Source organism: Protopterus annectens, chromosome 12.part0 (genome assembly GCF_019279795.1).
Source record: "Protopterus annectens isolate FY-2018-M chromosome 12.part0, PAN1.0, whole genome shotgun sequence".
Lineage (NCBI taxonomy): Eukaryota > Metazoa > Chordata > Ceratodontiformes > Protopteridae > Protopterus > Protopterus annectens.
The window spans coordinates 847,421,551-847,445,771 of NC_056746.1; the positions used below are offsets into that span (position 1 = coordinate 847,421,551).

Sequence of the window (24,221 nt, forward strand, 5' to 3'; positions counted from 1 at the left end):
CAGTTTCTATGTAGGCAAGACTAACCGCAAATTCAGGGATCGCATTAGAGAACATATTTATAACATAAGGAAGGGGTCCCCGAATAATGCACTAGCCAAACATGTGATTGACAATGATCCATCGCATCATTTTTTGTTTAGAGTATTGGAAGTCATACCCATTAATGCGAGAGGAGGTGACATTAACAACCACACTGAGGATAGAGAAAATGATTGGATCATACGCTTAAGGGCAGATCATGGATCGGGCCTGAATGAAAGAGTATCTATTAAACCAAGATTAAGAAAGAGGAGGAAAATCAGATAAGATGGGTGGTATACAATAAGATATATATCTAAGTACAAGAAAATACTGGTATATATACATTTACTCACACTTCTCCAATATATTTCTTAGGATGTCTTAAATATGTTACTTTTAGTAATAATGTCTTTTAATACACAGTCAACATGTAATATTCCTTATATATATTTGTATGTTTTATGTATTTATGAAACATTGATTTTAACTAAGTTAACTTATTGGTACCAAACTGAGAAGATAAGTTTATTATTATTTTTTATTAGGCACATATATATTGTTAATATGTACCATTGTTGATCTATATATATGAATCATAAGATATTATCAGCAATGTATCATATTATGATTACTATATTAATATAAATTTGATTATATGTATAGATATTTATTAATGTATTATTTATTTATTCATTATCTACTATAATACTACTACTTAATATGTTTGTCTGTTTAAGAAAAATTTTAAATTAGTATGTATGCTATACATGCTTTTTAGGAACACTCTGAACAAGTATGTCTGATACAGTTTTAAGCATTTCCCTTTTAAATGTGAAATGAGTTGCCTAATTGATAGTGGGGTTTGTATATATAAATAACAGTTTTTATGTTATCCCATATAGACCTGAGGAAGCTAATTATAGCGAAAGCGCTTGTCTGTATTTGTTCTACACCATTAAAGGAATTTTTATTCATCATTAAATCGGAGAGTTATTTGTATACCAGAGGATTGAAGCTCACTGTTTGCCTTGCTCAAAGCCAGCTGTTCCTGTTTAGCTTTCACTTTATCTTTGTTTGGCTCGTGAGCGTTTATCCGGAGAGGTGACTGTTCTTTTATTTCAATTTGACTTTCAGTTTTATAGTCACCTAACGGAGCAAGCAGTATCTATATTTTACTGGACAGTCGATGAAGTACACAACAGTTTAATATTGGACAGTTATTTGGGATATTTATTCTCGAATACTTTTATTCTGAGTTATTCTCTGTTTTTGTGACAATATCTACAATGGCAAGCATAGAACTTGATTACGTTCCTCGTGGTGAACACCAAAGGAACGGATCACAACACCAGATGAACGGACCATTGCATGACCGCTTTAAGCAATACTTGAGCTGTACAGCTTTTTCGGCTTGGCGCCTAGAATCAATGACGCCGAGAGATGACATCAATCTGAGGGAAGTAAACATGGAGCGTTTGCATCAACTTCTGGACAGTATGGAACGGAGCTTTGGCAAATTAAAAAGATTGCAGGTTCAACGGATGCATTTACGGTACTGTTTGGATGCTAACATCATACCACGAGGGCTACGCATTTTTAACATGCCCAGTCAAGGGCGTGATTATCCGGAACTCTTATCGGCATGGCAGAAACTGAATATAGAATTCAGTCGCCAATATCTGGAACTATTGATAAATTTTTTCATACCAGAGGAAGAACTGCTGATACAGGATATAAACAGCAAACATTTAACCATATTTGAAGAGTTCCCTGAAGGTATAGTTTCTTCATTGTTTGAAAATATACTAGATAGTGTATCAGCTCTAGAGAGGAAGCTGATACAACAAAAGAAACATAAAATTAACAGGGACCTTAATGACTTCAAATTAGGTCATGTGTTCACTTGGCCTAGATATAACTATAGTAATAATCGTGTTGATGATGCCAGTACTATATTTTGTAACCATGAGAATGCTATCAATGATAATGCTGTCAATGTTAATTATATGTCTGCAAACGAATAAGAATATGTCTGATGCTTTGGTACACAGTAACAGCAATGTAAGTGCTAAGCATTTTACATCAGAGAATGTGGGCATAGTAGGGCCTAATAGAAATGTGAATGTAAATCATGCCAGTAGAATAACAGATAAAAGTAGCACCAGACATAATAATGGTAATGCCAGGATATGTGAGCATGATCTAGCTAACGGAAATGTTTATAATACATATGGCACTATTCATGTCGACAACATTAGTCAATGTAGTAAGTTGGACACACTTGATGCAGACAAGAACAAGAATGCTAATGATGTAAATAGTAGTAATAGTGAGCCAAGAGTTGTAATAGATGAACACTGCGTCATTCAATCCATGAATTCAGACGTAGGGAAAATAGATACACAAGTTACTGATGTGCAGGAAGCTCATTCTAGAGATAGTAATAAAGACAAGAATAGTGAGAACCATATGGATGATTCGAATGATGTAATACATATTATGCATCCTAGTATGCAGGAAGAAAGTAATTTATATCCTGTGGTAAAAGTGGTCAAAAATAAACCAACTGTTGAGAATGCTGACAATAATACAGTTGTCAGGTGGAAAGTTCAAGGTAATCAGATAATGATACACCATGACACAGACCTGAATATTTCTTTTCCCCTTCCTGTGAGGATGGAGAAAGGTCCCAGGCGCACACGCTCTATGAGTTGCGGGCATCAGAAAAGGAAGTATTCCGAGGAGTTCCCACAGAACCAAACACTGAAGAAAATGTGGAAAAAATGAGTAACTCAGTATATAATCTATCTAATAGAGTATTAACTGAGAATGATGTTAATCTATTAAGCAAAGGAATGAATTTTATACCTAGGAGTAGAAGTACTATTACAGAAACAGTAACAGATCTTAAAATGTTTTGCAGGAATGTCATGTTGAAGTTGATTTTCAAGGACGATGCTACTATACCACATATAGATAGAAAGTTTACATTTAAGAAATTGAGTGACTTTATTCCTGTTAATCACCCAGTCATAGAGACATACCAACGCTTGACTGAAGAAGAACTACATAAATATTATAATGAGAAAGGTAGTACACATCATTTCAGAGACAATCTTACTCATAGTGAAAGACTAAGTTTAAAGAAGTTGCAGAATGACAACACTATCGTAGTTAGACCTGCAGATAAAGGAGGACGAGTGGTAGTCATGGATATTGATCATTACCATACAGCTATGAAGCAGATGTTGGATGACAGCTTTTATCAAATTATCCCTCCATCTACCATAGAAACCATAATTGGGTCAATTAGGAATACTCTACAGGAATTATATCAGGGTAAGTTTATAGATGAAGATTTATATGGGTATTTGTACATCAGAAGTCCCCTTATACCCATTATGCATGGACTCCCGAAAATTCACAAAGATTTAAAAGACCCTCCTATGAGACCGATAGTCTCAGGACGAGGCTGGACTACAGAACATTTATCCGTGTATATTGAAAAGAATCTCAGACCAATATTAAATAAAAATAGGTATGTTCTTAGAGATTCCAAACAGTTTTTACTTGATCTTTATGATTGTATTGGTGAACAAATTAAAATAGAACCATGTATATTCGTTACTCTTGACATTCAGTCATTGTTTACAGTTATACCGAATGTCTTGGGCCTTAAGTATATTTCTCAGTACTTAAAACAGCATAGTAACTATGATTTAATGAAGATAGATTTAATCTTGAAATTTCTGGAATTAGTACTTGACAATAATATTTTCATGTTTGATGATGTTACTTATAAGCAGGTGGATGGTGTTGCAATGGGCACACCATGTGCTAATAGTTACGCAAACATGTTTTTGGCCTGGTGGGAGGAAAATGTCCTATGCAAGACAGAGTTATATGAAAAGTATGTAATACTTTTTAGACGTTTTGTAGATGATGTTTTTATTTTATGGAAAGGGACAGTTGAGCAGTTAAAGTTGTTTTTAGAAAATATAAACACCTTGACTGATTTTCTTAAGTTTACCATGAACTATTCAATGAACAAGATAGAGTTTCTGGATTTGTTTATTGAGAAATTACCAAATGGATTGGTGAATACTGGCATATTTAGAAAGAATTGCTACAGCAATTCTTTACTAATGAGATCGAGTATGCACCCTTCATTTGTCTTCAAAAATATTGTGAGAGGACAGGGAATAAGAGCATCTAGACTTAACCCCACTAATGAAGGTTTTGGTAATGAACTATATAGTCTGAGGGATAGACTATTAGAGAGAGGTTATGATAGACAAGAAATAGATAGTAATTTGAAAGATGTACCTAAGTTAAGATGTACTAGTGCCCTACCATATTTTGGACCACAGGTACCTGGAAATGGACAGGATAAGAGGATACTCAATACCACCAATGTGAAATTTATGACCTCTTATACATCAGATTGGCATACAATCAGGAATATTGTAAGTAAATTTTGGACTGTCTTCCAAATAGATGAGGACATCAATAATATTATAGGTGATACACCGAAATTCCAGTATAGGAACAAAAAGAACCTTAAGAGGATGTTATGCTACACTAATGTGAGCAATAACAGTAGGAAGTTAGGCAACACTATACTGTGTGGTAAATGTAACTTTTGTATGTACATAGATATGAGTTCAACCTTTGTACACCCTGATACAGGAAAGAGTTTTGAGACAACAACTATAGCCGATTGCATGACCTGTAATATAGTGTATCTTATGTATGTCAAGAATGTGCCAGTTTCTATGTAGGCAAGACTAACCGCAAATTCAGGGATCGATTAGAGAACATATGGAACGGAGCTTTGGCAAATTAAAAAGACTGCAGGTTCAACGGATGCATCTTACGGTATTGTTTGGATGCTAACATCATTCCACGAGGGCTACGCATTTTTAACATGCCCAGTCAAGGGCGTGATTATCCGGAACTCTTATCGGCATGGCAGAAACTGAATATAGAATTCAGTCGCCAATATCTGGAACTATTGATACATTTTTTCACACCAGAGGAAGAACTGCTGATACAGGATATTAACAGCAAACATTTAACCATATTTGAAGAGTTCCCTGAAGGTATAGTTTCTTCATTGTTTGAAAATATACCAGATAGTGTATCAGCTCTAGAGAGGAAGCTGATACAACAAAAGAAACATAAAATTAACAGGGACCTTAATGACTTCAAATTAGGTCATGTGTTCACTTGGCCTAGATATAACTATAGTAATAATCGTGTTGATGATGCCAGTACTATATTTTGTAACCATGAGAATGCTATCAATGATAATGCTGTCAATGTTAATTATATGTCTGCAAACATAAATAAGAATATGTCTGATGCTTTGGTACACAGTAACAGCAATGTAAGTGCTAAGCATTTTACATCAGAGAATGTGGGCATAGTAGGGCCTAATAGAAATGTGAATGTAAATCATGCCAGTAGAATAACAGATAAAAGTAGCACCAGACATAATAATGGTAATGCCAGGATATGTGAGCATGATCTAGCTAACAGAAATGTTTATAATACATATGGCACTATTCATGTCGACAACATTAGTCAATGTAGTAAGTTGGACACACTTGATGCAGACAAGAACAAGAATGCTAATGATGTAAATAGTAGTAATAGTGAGCCAAGAGTTGTAATAGATGAACACTGCGTCATTCAATCCATGAATTCAGACGTAGGGAAAATAGATACACAAGTTACTAATGTGCAGGAAGCTCATTCTAGAGATAGTAATAAAGACAAGAATAGTGAGAACCATATGGATGATTCGAATGATGTAATACATATTATGCATCCTAGTATGCAGGAAGAAAGTAATTTATATCCTGTGGTAAAAGTGGTCAAAAATAAACCAACTGTTGAGAATGCTGACAATAATACAGTTGTCAGGCGGAAAGTTCAAGGTAATCAGATAATGATACACCATGACACAGACCTGAATATTTCTTTTCCCCTCCCTGTGAGGATGGAGAAAGGTCCCAGGCGCACGCGCTCCATGAGTCGCGGGCGTCAGAAAAGGAAATATTCCGAGGAGTTCCCACAGAATCAAACACTGAAGAAAATGTGGAAAAAATGAGTAATTCAGTGTATAATCTATCTAATAGAGTATTAACTGAGAATGATGTTAATCTATTAAGCAAAGGAATGAATTTTATACCTAGGAGTAGAAGTACTATTACAGAAACAGTAACAGATCTTAAAATGTTTTGCAGGAATGTCATGTTGAAGTTGATTTTCAAGGACGGTGCTACTATACCACATATAGATAGAAAGTTTACATTTAAGAAATTGAGTGACTTTATTCCTGTTAATCACCCAGTCATAGAGACATACCAACGCTTGACTGAAGAAGAACTACATAAATATTATAATGAGAAAGGTAGTACACATCATTTCAGAGACAATCTTACTCATAGTGAAAGACTAAGTTTAAAGAAGTTGCAGAATGACAACACTATCATAGTTAGACCTGCAGATAAAGGAGGACGAGTGGTAGTCATGGATATTGATCATTACCATACAGCTATGAAGCAGATGTTGGATGACAGCTTTTATCAAATTATCCCTCCATCTACCATAGAAATTATAATTGGGTCAATTAGGAATATTTTACAGGAATTATACCAGGGGAAGCTTATAGATGAAGATTTATATGGGTATTTGTACATCAAAAATCCCCTTATACCCATTATGCATGGACTTCCGAAAATTCACAAAGATTTAAAAGATCCTCCCATGAGACCGATAGTCTCAGGACGAGGATGGACTACAGAACATTTATCCGTGTATATTGAAAAGAATCTCAGACCAATATTAAATGAAAATAGGTATGTCCTTAGAGATTCCAAACAGTTTTTACTTGACCTTTATGATTGCATTGGTGAACAGATTGAAATAGAGCCATGTATATTTGTCACTCTTGACATCCAGTCATTGTTTACAGTTATACCGAATGTTTTGGGCCTGACGTATATTTCTCAGTATTTAAAACAGCACAGTAACTATGATTTAATGAAGATAGATTTAATCTTAAAATTTCTGGAATTAGTACTTGGCAATAATATTTTCATGTTTGATGATGTTACCTATAAGCAGGTGGATGGTGTTGCAATGTGCACACCATGTGCTAATAGTTACGCAAACATGTTTTTGGCCTGGTGGGAGGAAAATGTCCTGTGCAAGACAGAGCTATATGAAAAGTATGTAATACTTTTTAGACATTTTGTAGATGATGTTTTTATTTTATGGAAAGGGACAGTTGAGCAGTTAAAGTTGTTTTTAGAAAATATAAACACCTTGACTGATTTTCTTAAGTTTACCATGAACTATTCAATGAACAAGATAGAGTTTCTGGATTTGTTTATTGAGAAATTACCAAATGGATTGGTGAATACTGGCATATTTAGAAAGAATTGCTATTGCAATTCTTTACTAATGAGATCGAGTATGCACCCTTCATTTGTTTTCAAAAATATTGTGAGAGGACAGGGAATAAGAGCATCTAGACTTAACCCCACTAATGAAGGTTTTGGTAATGAACTATATAGTCTGAGGGATAGACTATTAGAGAGAGGTTATGATAGACAAGAAATAAATAGTAATTTGAAAGATGTACCTAAGTTAAGATGTACTAGTGCCCTACCATATTTTGGACCACAGGTACCTGGAAATGGACAGGATAAGAGGATACTCAATACCACCAATGTGAAATTTATGACCTCTTATACATCAGATTGGCATACAATCAGGAATATTGTAAGTAAATTTTGGACTGTCTTCCAAATAGATGAGGACATCAATAATATTATAGGTGATACAATCAAATTCCAGTATAGGAACAAAAAGAACCTTAAGAGGATGTTATGCTACACTAATGTGAGCAATAACAGTAGGAAGTTAGGCAACACTATACCGTGTGGTAAATGTAACTTTTGTATGTACATAGATATGAGTTCAACCTTTGTACACCCTGATACAGGAAAGAGTTTTGAGACAACAACTATAGCCGATTGCATGACCTGTAATATAGTGTATCTTGCGGTATGTCAAGAATGTGCCAGTTTCTATGTAGGCAAGACTAACCGCAAATTCAGGGATCGCATTAGAGAACATATTTATAACATAAGGAAGGGGTCCCCGAATAATGCACTAGCCAAACATGTGATTGACAATGATCCATCGCATCATTTTTTGTTTAGAGTATTGGAAGTCATACCCATTAATGCGAGAGGAGGTGACATTAACAACCACACTGAGGATAGAGAAAATGATTGGATCATACGCTTAAGGGCAGATCATGGATCGGGCCTGAATGAAAGAGTATCTATTAAACCAAGATTAAGAAAGAGGAGGAAAATCAGATAAGATGGGTGGTATACAATAAGATATATATCTAAGTACAAGAAAATACTGGTATATATACATTTACTCACACTTCTCCAATATATTTCTTAGGATGTCTTAAATATGTTACTATTAGTAATAATGTTTTTTAATACACAGTTAACATGTAATATTACTTATATATATTTTTGTATGTTTTATCTATTTATGAAACATTGATTTTAACTAAGTTAACTTATTGGTACTAAACTGAGTAGATAAGTTCATTATTGCTTTTTATTAGGCACATATATATTGTTAATATGTACCATTGTTGATCTATATATATGAATCATAAGATATTATCAGCAATGTATCATATTATGATTACTATATTAATATAAATTTGATTATATGTATAGATATTTATTAATGTATTATTTATTTATTCATTATCTACTATAATACTACTATGAATATGTTTGTCTGTTTAAGAAAAATTTTAAATTAGTATGTATGCTATACATGCTTTTTAGGAACACTCTGAACAAGTATGTCTGATACAGTTTTAAGCATTTCCCTTTTAAATGTGAAATGAGTTGCCTAATTGATAGTGGGGTTTGTATATATAAATAACAGTTTTTATGTTATCCCATATAGACCTGAGGAAGCTAATTATAGCGAAAGCGCTTGTCTGTATTTGTTCTACACCATTAAAGGAATTTTTATTCATCATTAAATCGGAGAGTTATTTGTATACCAGAGGATTGAAGCTCACTGTTTGCCTCGCTCAAAGCCAGCTGTTCCTGTTATATGTATATAGTTTTGACATCTACAATATATTTTGTACACTCATTGTCACTACAAACAAAATTGAATCCTATACAAAATCCCATAAGAGATTCAATAAATACAGCTATATTTAAAGGTACACCTAAAGGAGGAGATGTAACATTACTTATGTTGTTATTTTGATCATAAGATTCTTAAGTTTTAAAAATGCCAAATGACATCTTTAAAAGGAATTTCTTTAAACATTAATGGATTGAATAATCAGTGTAAAAGGGCAAGTCTAATAAGATACATTAATTTACATAAGGCCAACTTAGTCTTCCTGCAAGAAACCCATCTTTTGAAAAAAGATATTGATAAACTAGCCACAAACAAATATACAGTATTGGTTAGTTCAGAGCACACTCAGAAAAAAAGAGGAGTGGCTATTTTATGGAATAAAAGTATGCCCATTCCTAAAACCATTAAGTCTTATCAGGATGACAAAGGAATGTTTTGTATGGTTACAATACAAATTAATGGGAAGACTTACACTTTAATTAATGTATATTGGATACCTGGAATTGGTATTAATACAGTGAAACATCATCTTGATAAGATCATATCATTCTCTATAGGAGATATTATTTTAGCTGGTGACTTTAATTGTATACTACATGAAAGTGATACTACCACTATAGGAAAAGAAGAATTACATCTAATGCAAAACATTTAAATGATTTTGCTAATTCTTATCATTTGAATGATATTAATAATCAGATAGATTCAAAATCATTACCATACACCTTTTCTTCTAACAGATACAAAACTTATTCAAAAATAGATAGGGTCTTTATTTCTAACCAGATGGTAACAGATTTAATTAATTCCAAAATCATTTCATGTCCTATTTCTGATCATAATTCAATTGTTTTTGAATTCATGATAAAAAATACTCATAATGTTCAGATCAAAAGGATACCAGCATACTTAACTCAACTAAAAGACTATAAAGAATATATACTTTCAGAAGTAAAACATTTTTAGACATAAATAATACTCCTGAAGTCTCCATTGTCTATGTTTGGGATGCCTTAAAATCATATCTATATGGACAAAGTATCAGATGGTATAATAATAAAAGGAAATCTTGGGATAAGGAATTGTTAGATATTCAAAGTAAATTAGACTCTTATAAACATAATAATAAAGAAAATATTATGGACAAGAAAGTTATTGAAGAAATAAACAAACTAAATGAGAAATACAAAGAAATTTTAACTCATAAAGTTAAAATAACTTTAGAGAAATACAAGTTTTTGTCTTATTCAATAAGCCCCAAATACTTACATAGACTTAAAAATAAAACAAAAAGGTTGAATAAACAAAACCATATCAAAGAAATCTTTTCTCTAAGGAAAAAGAAGAATGTTTCTAGTATACCAAGAATACTAGATGAATTTAGAAATCACTTTCACAAAATTAACCATAATAACATTAACATGGAGCCTAAAGATAAAATAAAGGAGTTTATAACCACAAACATGAATAAAAAGCTTAATAAACAACAGATTAAATTATTGGACAAAAGTAGTTCATATACAGAGGTTATTACACAAATAAATAAGCTTAAATCAAACAAAGCACCGGGTAATGATGGTATTATACCAGAGATATGTAAAATCCTTTCTAAAAGTACATATTCATTAATACATAAGGTTTTTATTTTGGCCCAAACTGAGTTAATAACCTCTCCATCTTGGCAATATACATTTATTTCGCCAATTTTAAAACCTAATAAAGATCCAACTAGATGTACTTCATATCGGCCCATCTCATTACTTAATGTTGATTATAAAATGTTTATGAGTATTTTTGCTGATAGATTGAAGACAATCACCCCCGACATTATAGATATAAATCAGACAGGCTTCATTGTAAATAGAAATACTTTTGATAATATAAGAAGAACTTTAACATTAATTGATTTTGCAAATAGGAAAAAGAAAGATTTAACACTTATTAGTCTTGATATAAGTTCAGCATTTGATTCAGTAAGTTGGGACTATCTGTTTACCTTACTGAAGTGCACAAACTTCTCAGATGCATTTGTAAATCTAATTGAGCATTTATACAAAGGAACATTGGCTTATATTAAGGTAGGAACATATGTTTCACAAAAATACCCATTTTAAAGGTACAAAACAAGGATGTCCACTTTCTCCACTATTATTCACTTTAGTAATGGAGCCTTGGGCTAATTTGATCAGAAACAGTACTGACATAGAGGGTTTTGAAATAGATGAAAATACAACATCCAAAATTCAACTTTTTGCAGATGATGTTCTAATTACATCAGCAGGATCTAATTCTTCTATGCAGTGTCTATTTGATAAAATGATGAATTTTAAAAGTATTTCTGGTTTAATATTCAATGAAGAAAAAACTAAAATACTACTATATATACACGAAAAAATATTCTCATTAGTGATTTTACTAAATATGTACCCAATTCAGGTCAGATAACTTATTTAGGTATAATACTATCTAAAGATATTAAATCTATTATATATAATAATTATAATACCTGTTTTCTTAATATACAAAATCTTTTTAATACCTGGAATAATATGTTTTTTACTATGGAGGAGAGACTTACAATTATTAAAATGATAATATTCCCCAAGATTTTATACTTAATACAATCAATAATACTTCCACCTACAAAAATAATTATCAAGAAACCGAATACACTAATGTTAAATTTCCTATGGGCACCTAATAGACCTAGGATTGCATTAAAGAAACATACTAATAGCTGGTCTCAAGGGGGTATTTATTTTCCAGACTTTAATTTATATACTATCTCTTCTATTGTAAAAGTTATTACTTTATTAATAGATCAGTCATATGTCGCAAAATGGAAAGATTATTGGGAGCTAATTAGTATGCACTTCATGAAAATCTCCTTAACACATAAAAATATGATTGTAAATAACTCCATGTTATGGTTACTAAAGGAATTTTGTACTTCACCTATTACACCTAAACATATGGTTTGTTACCCATTAAATATTATTATTAGCTATCGTAACTTTATATTCATGCACCCTAAGTATAGGGAATGGAATTTTATTATATTCCCTATAATGTATACTCAGGGTATGCTTTTGTCATCTACTTCTGAAGGAACTCATTTAGCTATAGATAATGATCTAAAGTACTGGTATCAGTTGATATCTGATAATAAAGTTAAAAATCTAGATTTCTTAAAACAAGAATTTGATCTAAGAGAAACTTGCTGGTTAGAGGTTCAGACCTTTAGACAACATCTCATTAATAAAATAGATCTAATGTCTATAACAGTTAAAGAATCTATTCCAACACTGATTGATTACTTGATATTAAATTTACAACATAAAGTTTCTGATAAAGGTAAACTTTCATACATACATAAAATTATCAGACAAGAATCTTTTTACAGTGTAGATACATACTGGAATTATTTCACTTCTATTAATGGGGACCCACCAAATCAACAAGATAAACAATATATATTGGAATCTGCCTATAGAACTACGTCTTCCATTGTCTGGAGACTTTATACATGGACATTTTTACATAGATCTTTTTATACACCTTTGATGATGAATAAAATAAATAATAAAGATAATCTATGTAAGAGATGTAATGTAGAAATTAATGCTGACTGGGCTCATATGTTTTATGACTGTATAAAATTGAAAGAATACTGGAAGTCAATTAATGAATTTTTGCAGGCTCTTTTTACAGATAATTTCATTATTTCTAAATCTCTTATATTATTCAATACACCTGTACCTCAAAGTGTTAAAAAAGTTAAGCTTCCCTTGTTATGGTCTATTCTAGCAGTGGCTAGGAAAATAATAACCAGAAATTGGATTTCAGATACACCTCCTTCGTTCAATGAATTTAAAAATGTTATGAATATAGTGTGCCATATGGAAATAAACACAATTAGGTCAAGAACAACTAGAAAAACATCTTATTATATTGTATGGGATAATTTACAAAATTTGTTAAAAAAATCCTAATTTCAATAGCATGGTATTTTAGTTTAATTAATTGATCTGATTGTAGTGGATGTCTTTGTAAATACTTTAGTTGTTTTGTTGAATGTTATAATCATATCTATTTTTAAATACTTGTATAAAATTGTTATGATATTTCTCTTGTATGTTAAAACAATAAACCTGTTTTGAAAAAAAAAAAAAAAAAGTATTCTTACAGTTGAAGCATCCATGCACTAGCCATTACCATCTTAGTTCCCAGACTGATTGCACATTACCTTTAACTGCTTCTCTATTGGCTAGCACCTCTAACGTTTTACAAACTAGTGAAAATAAAATCATGAGATTTGCTACAAGGCTTCACTTCTTAACAATACTGGAAGCTAGGTGGCTCCCAGTTTCTACCAGGGCCAATTACTGGCTAAACTTATTTGCTTTCAAACTGCTCAAAGACAGGTATTTCCCCTGTCTAGCTAAAACAAATGAACTCTACATAACTGTATTTACCCTTGATAAATGAAGATAGCTTTAAACTCAACTCTGTTTAGTTGAATATGACAATTCAGTTTTCTTCTACTTACTAAACAGTGTTCCTAATGACATTATTTTCACATACACATATTAAAATTATTTAAGAAAAAAATTAAAGCTGCATCTACAAGATGACTTTAAATGTACTTGCTTTAGAGATTCAGGATAACTTTATTAACACCCTAACAAATTTAACTTTGCTGGAAAGTATTTTCCTGCTGTATGTTTAGTACATTATTTACTTGGTTGTGCTTTTAATATATGGAATATTTAATTAAAATGTTAAGTGTTGTATTCTTATCTTGTGTGTGTGTGTGTGCGCACAAGCGCGTATGGGTTCTCTGCAAAAGGCTGTGTGTGTGTTTGGTCGACACCTGTTTAGTCGACCATTAATAATTGACTAAGCAGCTGGTTGATAGATGTTTGTTTGTGCAATCTCAGAGTTACTACACACACACACACACACACATATATATATATATATATATATATATATATATATATATATATATATATATATGAGCCTGAAGAATATTGCCAAGTGAGGAGCAGAACTGTCATATGTATTTCGTGATAGACTAGTATGTGATGTTTGCTGGGGTTGTGGGGGTGCAGGTTGCTTCACCCTTCAAAACATCATATTTTTATATGCTCTTTTAACTTTAAATTTTGCATGCATTAAGACTGTTTCTTGGTACATGGGTAACTGTGTCATCTTCAGCATTTATGATGGGTTTTTTTGTCAATATTTTGCACATCAGCATTGGGTGTATTCAAGCTTTAGTAATACACCCACAGATATTTATATATATTTATAAAATATAAGTACATTATATATGCTTGTATTTTTAAGTGTCATGTTCATGTATTTCTATGTTTTTATATGCAAAACAATTTTGCTGTTTTGTATTTGCCTAGTGCCTTGGACTGTGGCTGAAAAGGGTCTTAAACCAGCCCACTTACCCAGTTAACAAACAAACAAGTACACATTTAAGCATGTCTTTGAATTAACAATCACTCAGTCTCTTGCATTATGTGACATCTTATAGCAATGAGAACATTTGTACTTTTTTGTGCTTAGCAGCTATCTTAACTGTAACTTAATCAATTTTTGCTCCAGTTTACTGGTATTTCATAGAACTGTTTCTGCTGACACTGCATTTCTTATTACACAGTCTGCTTTTAAATTGTGTATATTATCACAATAAACATCACATACTAGTCTATCACAAAATACACATGACAGTTCTGCTCCTCACTGGCAATATTATGTATGCTCATGTAGTCTGGCTGTGTATTTAAACATGCTTTCATTTATCCTTGGATTTTTCTTATAAAATATAAATTGTTCTGTGATTGCTAATGGTTCTTGGCTTAACTGATTTTGGAATATCTCCTCAGTTCCATTAAATTTTTGTAAAGGTTTTCTGTTGCTGATGAACTGAGCAAGAAACAATACATTTTGCAACTTTATGTTCATTTTCAGTGTTATTAGCTTGAGCTACAATGGACTGACATCCCAGTAGGCATGGGTCTTTGCCATTTTCCCACTGATAGTTTTAATAGGCTCCACCTCCTCTTAACCCTAAGTGAGATAAAGCACGTACTGCAGAATGAATGAATGATTGTCACTAGATGTAATTCAGAAAAAAATGTGCAAAGTAGAACTCACTACATACTGTATGGAGAAATAAATGGAACATTTGAGTTTTATAAACTGAACTCACTCCTCTCTATCTCCTAAACAGCTATGTTAACATTTTTTTTGACAGAACAGCAGCATATCAACAATTACTTGTGAAAACAGAAAAAAATACTTGTGTGTGTTTGCCTTAAATTTATAATACAAAAGGTCATTTTCATATCAAAGGTAACCCCCCTGCATTCCCCTCTGTGGATATCCCTGTCACTCATCTTACTGAAGTATTTCCACTACAATGACACCTACCCTCAAGGAAGAGCAACTAGTTTACTATTCCATCTTCTCTGAGCTTGCTGTACTTCAGTGTTGTAATTCATTCTAAGTTTACAAGGGAGAGTCAGTCCATAGATCATAAACACCTAAACATTATCCACCCATATATGGTACCCCCTGCCTCCATGAAGCAAAACATGCCAAGCCTATGATGAATTTATGAGTGCCCATTCAGTTGTCAATGTTTGCCTTAGCAGAGTGAGGAAATCACTCTGTTTTATACATAATGGAAGATTATTCCAGAGATAGGTGATGTATTGAGTAATAAATCTCTTCCTCTGTGTGTCTCAGGATGTCATAAGCAAGATGGGGTTTGCCCCTTGCCGAAGTACCTTGAATGCATATAATCTAATTCAATGAAACCAATTCACCTTTTTTCTTTTTATATTTCTGATAATATTGCTGCTCAGTCAAAAGATATTGTGTCATGTAAACCCTTGCACACAGTATTATAGTTTATTACACAGGTTCACCAATGATTGTATTAACCCAGTCCCACTCTGGCATGTTCAATTCTTCAGGAACTCGGCTCAATAAAAAAACGACAAAATATGCTTTTTTTTTTTTTTTTTTTTTTTTTTTTTTTTAAAACAAGGGGAAGCCTCCCTCCCTAGGTCCAAGGTTATAGGTATCATCTCCATGGTCACACAAACAATGAAGAAAGGGGAAATGCTGCACACAATAGGAACCACTAATGATGTGCACATATAAACTGCACACACACTGTTTTCCTGGGGACAATAGGGATGGGGGGGGGGGTAAACATGAAGGAGTTGAGCTTCATTCACATTGCATTTGAAGAGGTGTAGAAAAGTCTGTACATCTATCACCTTTTCCTGTCTGATTTTTCATCTCTTTTTCTGCATTCCTTCACTGACTTCTTTGCTCACATAGTTTCTTTTTTGCACTTCTGGGTTTCCCTCTCATATTTTTTTTCAACGTTTACTTCACTAACATAAGAACAAGTGAAACATTTTCTAAAACATCTCATCTTCTCCCTTCCTTCTTATCTTTCTTGCATATGCACACACATTTCGCTAAATTTTTTGTAACTACTTAAACTAAAAACATGTCATCGCTGGGATTACAATGAGTAACCTCACTGAATGTCTCTAGTAGATGTTGATTATATGTGATTCTTTGGGATATCAAACTATTTTTTTTTTGAAAGCTTACTGTACTGCTGTGTGATTGTGCTTTGATGACCTGTTAGATATATTCTTTCATTGTAGCTGTTTTTTCTAGGGAGGTTGGCATAATGGTTGAGGCATTCACCTTGCAAACATAAGGTGCAGGGTTTGATTCTCACATGGGGTAACTGGCTAGGCTTAAATGGCCCACAAGGACAGTTAGCCTATTACAAATCTATGAACCTATGACTACTATTTGTACTTTGTGATCAATATATTATTCTCTTTGTATTTCATCAGTATAGAAACTTCTCCTTAGGGTTCCACTTTAAATTACGTGTGCCCACTGGACAATCCAGTGAAGTAAAATTTAAGTGGGTAACCTGATAAGCATGCTAGCATGCACTTTTGTAACCTCAACAGAACTGACTTATAAAGATATCTGTTCCAATAATGTAAACAAATAAATGACAGTAGTTATTTCAAAACTGTCCAAAAAGCTATGATAAAACCTAAATGGTTAAAAGTCTTTGTTGATTATTTAAATATGTCAGAAATACATTCTTAAAATAAATGCTATTGAAGTTGTTATTATTCTGCACGTTAACTCAGATGGATCCTTTAAATACATCACTGCTGCTCAATGGAAAGAAAAAACAGCACTATTAAGTCTTGCTAGGGTATGTCATCAGTGCAGTTTCTGGTGTTTACTACAGTTAAAGGTAGCATCAATGTTTTTGTTACAGGTATCAGGAGTAACTCGACATCAGTACTAATGATTCTATTTTTGCCTTTTTCAGCTTCTTTTGGAAACATCTCCTAGCAGACAGCACTGAGCTGCACAAGACACCTCATCACTGTGAACCTCCGGTACCTGGGAAGGACCTGCACATTTCAAACAGGAGTGATCGTAGTATGTGGAATATAGTGAGCCATTTCAGACTGCCTCCAGGGAGCCTTCTGAGCTGCTGCCTTCGGTCCCAGTGCTTCCATATTTTTGATGGATTTCGCTTTCTTCTCTTCTACTGTACTCTCATGATACACAGAGTCAAACAAAAAGTATCATGGCTGACTCCTAAATGAGTACTACTGGAATTCACCATGCAACAGAGCCATTCCTTTAAAAAACAGTCTGCAGCATTTCATTACTAATGACAGAGTGTAAGACAGATGAAAACTAGCATATGTAGCCATCCTAACTAAAAGGGTTTACGCTTTTGCGTTATCCTTGCCAAGAACACATACATTTAAAGCTAAGCAGGGACTAGCAAATGTACCACAGGGCAAGCTGTCTTGCTCAGAAATACACTTTCTTCTTCTTACTAATGCAACATTCCCATTTGAATTGGCTCCAGGTAGGGATGTGTAAATAGAAATTCAGCTCTAGAAACATGGTTAGTACTGTTATTTTATGACTTTTCTTAAAGTTAGATTTATTGATTTTTTTATAGATGTGTACAGTATAGCAGTCTTCTCCTAAAAATGTCATTGTATGCTAGCTACTGTTTTGGGTTACAAACTGACCTAAGCTGTGATCTTCATAGCGTCTATGGTACAGGGGATCCCACTTCTGCCTTCATAGTGGTGTTGAAGTTACATGACAAGGTTCGCAGTTGCCATGGCTACATTTCCTGGCAGCAGCTGTGGTATGTAGCACTTACAGGTTAGTTACCTCCAGTTTAGTATTAGGTGTTACTGCATGCATTTTGCTACAGAGCGCTCAAAGAAACCAAATTGCTGATGCTGTAGCCTGCTGTATTGTATTCTTTTGTACCCATATGCTTGGGGCACTGCAGGGTATTTTGATTATTTTTCCAGCCACTAGATAATGATCAAGCAAGAGAGAACGGCTACAAGAATGTTTTAAATAATAAAAAACTCTCTCATTTTATGTACAGTAGAAACTAATGACACATAAGTTGTCTTACTGTCCAGAAAACATGACTGAAGCTTGATGATTTCAAAAACTGAGTAAATCGCTAAGAATGGATTAAGTTAGCCCTCTCTACATCTATTATAGTCAACAGCTTAATAACTTTCCATATTTAAAATGTGTCTTATTTGCAGTGTGTGTGTGTGCTTCTTGTTTCACTAACAGTTTGTATTCCATTTGAAAGACTTTCATTACTTGAGGGTTGAAAAAACAGCCATGCTCCTCAAAAAATGCAAACTACAAGATAAACCTATCCAAGCTCGAGTTTTCTTTGTATGATACCTTAAAGCTGCTGTGATAGAGATCCAAGGGTATATGCACATGACCCCTTAAGGACATCAAGTGTTTCAGCTATATGGCTTCTGAATATCCATGACTTTTTACTTTTTCCTTAAGTCTTTATGGGCAGATTCAGGCCAAGAAAGCAAAGTGTGAAGCTTGGTGAATAGTTCATTAAAACTTGCAAACTTAAATGTGGAATAGGCTTCTAGTTTTATGCAAGCTACGGATATCCTGTCCAATTAATTCAGAATACAGGAACATGCAAAACCACAGAGGCAATTTATTAAACACAGACACACTAAAAACGCTTTCACTTATGCTTTCTCAGGTCAAGGTGTATTCCTTACATGCACATCCTGTTAAAAGCACATCCACAGCTCATATGATCGAACATTCAGTAAAAGTGTAAAAACTGTTTAAGTGCATGAAACTCTTCAAATATATAAATAAAGTTTAAAACATTCAAATCTACTTTTTGTTTTTCAACTTCAATACACGTTTCAGGCTAACAGTCTCATTCATTCAATCTTGGATAACTATCAGCATGCAATTTGTTTATCCATTTATACTCAACATTTTCAGATGGCATGTTTATGTTCTATGTAAGTGATGAAGACAAATTAATAGGCTTTTGGCATAAGCAAAAGCATTTTTATTTTGTCTGTGTTTAATAAATTGCCACTGTGGTTTTGCATGAGCCTCTGTTTATTTATTTATTTATTTTTTGTTATTTGCATGGACCCTGCAATTAGTTGCTGAGCTATCTTTTGGTTTGTTGCTATATAATTAGTTTATAGGTCATAGATATAGGAGTCATGGCCCTCAAGTCATAGTAATCCAAAAAGCAGGGCAAAAGAAGGCTTCCACACTCAACCATGCTTTAATTCCACATAATACAGCTATAAACTACTTCAGCCAAATGCAGTACATAAAAAAGCAACACAGCAGTTAAAAATAATCCAAAAAGATAAGCGCTTTTATTCCACTCACATATAAAAAGGAACTTCATCAGATAAATGAACAAACTGCCATTAGGCTTCTTATATACTCTTAAACCAATAACAGCTAAAATTCAGAACACGCCCTTATTGCATGAAATAGCCTGAGAAAACCAAGCATAGTAAAAGAACGCATAATAAAAGGAACCTATAGTGTTTTTCCTCAAATCATAGTACACAGAATACAAGCCAAATAACCCTGAACATGCATAGAAGGATGTGGTATTAAACAACACTTTTTAATTACACATACTTGTGAATAGGCAAACAGCAACGATGAAAAATTTCAATGGCACTAAATACTAGTTGTGGACTGGTAAAGCACTCAGATCATCATTATGTACTCCAGGCACTGACATTCAGATCTGTCAGGCATTTTAAATGGCTGATGTTGGACAGTACTTAAATGTTATCCTACTGCATACACTGCAGAATGAATAGGATCCAAGATGTATGCTTCGTGTTTTGCTGTGGCCTACTTTGAAAACATGATTCATGAAATGAAGTAGTCACAACAGTTCCACATTTATAATCAGGATATTTACTTCAGAAAACCACTGTCATCAGAGCAAAAGCAGGATTTTAAGCCACACTGAAAGATGTATGCACTTAACACACATAAACACACACACACACGTATCATTTAAAAAATGCGGAGTGAAGAGATGTGGAATAAGTACACAATGAGAACAAAAATCGAAATGGAGGAAGCTTTTGATCTGCTTGATACCAACACATTTGATCTTCTGACAGTCATCTCGGCAGATTTATTTCCATCTCATAGACACAATACAGAACAAGTGAGACGGCATTATTGTGAATTCGGCATTACAGCAATAATGGGTTGCCATATCTGTATCGTTGCTGTTTTTCACTGGATGTTTGTGCCCATTTCAAAGTGTGGTAGAATGGATGTGATGTTACAATTCTGAATCCTTACATTTGATTTATTTTTTCTTAATGATGGGAAAAGAGCCACATCTAGTGATTAATGTGACTTTTTTCACACATCTTTTCTTTTTGCAAAAACATACAAGCATTCTCTTGTTCTGCTATGTATTTCTCATTGTGTGGTCTTTGGACTTCATTTTTAAAAGTCAGCTGCAACACAGTGTTGAGAAAGACAGTGTTCTTTTGTGAGCTGCTAGGTTCGAACCACAACAACTGTACCTGGGCCATATTGTTGCAGGAAAGCACCTTAGTTGCCCATTTTCCCCATATCCCTTGGCAATCTCAGTATAGTGGTGGTTAAATAATCCAGTGTTGTACATCACATAAGTACTTCAAGACCCTGAATCTAGTTTTGTTTTAATTAGTTAAATTTTAGTTGACCATTTATACTGAGTTGCTCATTGTTGAGGGTAGCTAGGGAGCATCAGAATGTGGCATGGTTCTAACACCAGTATCAGCTAATCGCATTTTGTTTCATTTCATTAAGTTTTAAACCATTTTTGGCATTATGCCCAGCACAATTGGTGTGGAATGTTTATGAACAGTAGTGAAAATTATATCATTTTGTCTCCTTTCCAATCAACTCTACTGAGCTAAGCATCTTGTTATATATCTGGAATTGCATTGAGATTCACTGACAGGGTATGTCTGCATTTATGAAGACATAAGAGTGTTAAAGAGCCCTACACTTGGCATCACCTAGTCTCAGTTTCTAACAGTTTTGCATAGTTACCCATTTGCTCCACTATACTGAGAAGTGCCACTGAGATACAGGAAGGAGAATATTTGGGTATAGGAAACATTCCATTTCTGACCCATTCCCATATCTTGTTCAGTAACTCAGACTGCCATCATTCTCCTAATTTATTTTTGACATTCTCTCAAAATAAGGCACATCCTGAATTCTCACACCAACCTACTTGTCTTTGATTTCTTACCTGCTTCCTAATCTATACCAGCCTCCACTTGGACATCCCTTCTATCCTCTGCCTTAGAACTTAATCCAGAATTTTCTACGTTCTGGTACACTCCTACCCTGGTTGACTGAACCCTTCAAGATTTTCACTTCCTTTTCACTTTAAAGCTCAGGATCTGCCAGCATGCTCTAAGCAAGTTCAGAACCACTCATCTCATGCTTTTATACCCTCCTCCAATCTGTCATCTTTCCCTCCCGATTTTTTTTGTAGGATAATATCACTTCATTGCACTTATCCCTGACCATGGTTATCCCTCACAGTCTTCTGACCTGTCAGTTAATTCCCTGCCTTATGGAGATTGTTACGTGTCACTTATTAATGAGACTGTCAGTGATATACAATGCATTTCCATTACAAAAAGAAAAATAAAATGCAAAACTGTCTCATGTCAGTAGGCTGCCTTGACCTTCAGGGAGCATTGGAAGGGGTAGTTTCCCCAGGGAAGACAGGAATTACAATCTGAAAAATGCAGGATGAAGATAATGAATAAACCATTAGCTGTTGTGCATTAGTGTAAAACACCATGCAGTACCTTTTTGTGTGACATAATCAGCTATTTTTCTGTAATTATATAATCTAATGTACAATACAGAGGACTGAATTTGAAAAAAATAAATAGCGTTATTCCCAGTATACATGTTGTGTTCTTCTATAATTGCTCCATAACTACTAATGATGGTTTTCAGTATGAAGAAGAAGTCTGATTTTTCTGTAATTCTTGTAATTAATGGATTATATATGCTAAGTGTGATCATGTGGTGTGTTTAGAACTAACCTAATATCTTCCTTCTGCTTTAGTGTCTGTACTGGTTCCTGTAAAGTAATGTATCTGCATATCAGAAATACATGTGTGTGCACACAGGTGAATCATAATTTGCACCTCTTACCACTGTACTACATTGGGTTATGTGTCATAAATCTTAATAAGTGTGTGTCTGTGCCTGCTTACTACTGTATCAAAGGTAATGCCTAAATCTGTGCATACATACTACTGTATCACAGGCAATGCCTAAATCTATGCATACATACTACTGTATCACAGGCAATGCCTAAATCTATGCATACACACTACTGTATCACAGGTAATGCCTAAATCTATGCATACATACTACTGTATCACAGGTAATGCCTAAATCTGTGCCTGCATACTACTGCATCACAGGTAATACCTAAATCTGTGCATACATACTACTGTATCACAGGGTAATGTCTAAATCTGTGCATATGTACTACTGTATCACAGGTAGTGTCTAAAATTAAAATACAACATATGTCTATATATACATATATAAATATCCATCCGTCTATCCACAACCCCTTTCTCCCAGGTTTACACATGGGGTCAGGGTGTCACTGCAACAGTGACAATCATCTACAGCCAAGATCTATATTATCAATATCTATTATCTATCTATCTATCTATCTATCTGATATATACATACACACATGCATATGTTTCTGGAGCTGTTTGTAAATATGGTGTTCAGTGGCCATGACCTAATGTTAATGAGGCTTCTTACCTAACTCATTGCACTGCTCTGTGAAGACACTTACATGCTCATAGGTGATTACTAGGCTAATGGCACAAGAACATTTACAAGCCTATCCAGTAATACCCAGGCTATGACAATATTATATCTGAATTCCCTAGATATGGGATTGGGTAGTGTAGGAGTAGTGGGTCTTTGGGAGCCCTGAGTCATTTTACAGATTGCCTCTGTCCCTAAGGGGCATGGGCAGTAATCCAGGAATGAATGTACTGTTCCCCATCCATTTATCCATATCTTTTTGAAGACAGTGAAGGACAGGCTTTGTTTTATGAAGATGGGAAGTTTATTTCATAGATGAGGGAGCCTTTGTGACATGACTCTGTCTCTCCAGGAAGTTCTGTTAAAGTCACAAATAAGACTCATGTCCATAGAATGCATAAATCTCTATTAATTTTTCGATTATATGTAACAATTTTATCAGGGCTGGATCAGAGAATGCCTTGTAGGTCAGGCATAAGTTACCTGGTAATAAATGATATGACAGGGGGTAAAGGAGTAGGACCTTTAGTCAATCTGCATAAGACATCTGTCTTTCGCTTTGTATTTTTTTAGTGAAAACCTTTGGAGCCACTCCAATTGGTGCAAATGCCTGGTTAGGTACATACAGAAGGGGACATTGTATTTGATTATGGGCCTGATGAGGGCCAAGTACAATGGCACTATGACTTGCTTTGACTTTGATGCCATGCCT

The 24,221-nt window shown here is 33.9% G+C and overlaps 1 protein-coding gene across 1 annotated transcript in view; it reads left to right on the forward strand.

Moving 5' to 3' along the window:
- SAMD10 (sterile alpha motif domain containing 10) overlaps positions 1-22,613 on the forward strand; it is a 1,883,599-nt gene extending 1,860,986 nt beyond the window's left edge. Inside the window, exon 5 of the mRNA XM_044089888.1 lies at positions 17,640-22,613. Within this exon, the coding sequence (XP_043945823.1) occupies positions 17,640-17,662 (23 nt within the window). The 3' untranslated portion in view covers positions 17,663-22,613. The remainder of the gene's footprint in view (positions 1-17,639) is intronic.
- The last annotated feature ends 1,608 nt before the right edge of the window (positions 22,614-24,221 follow it).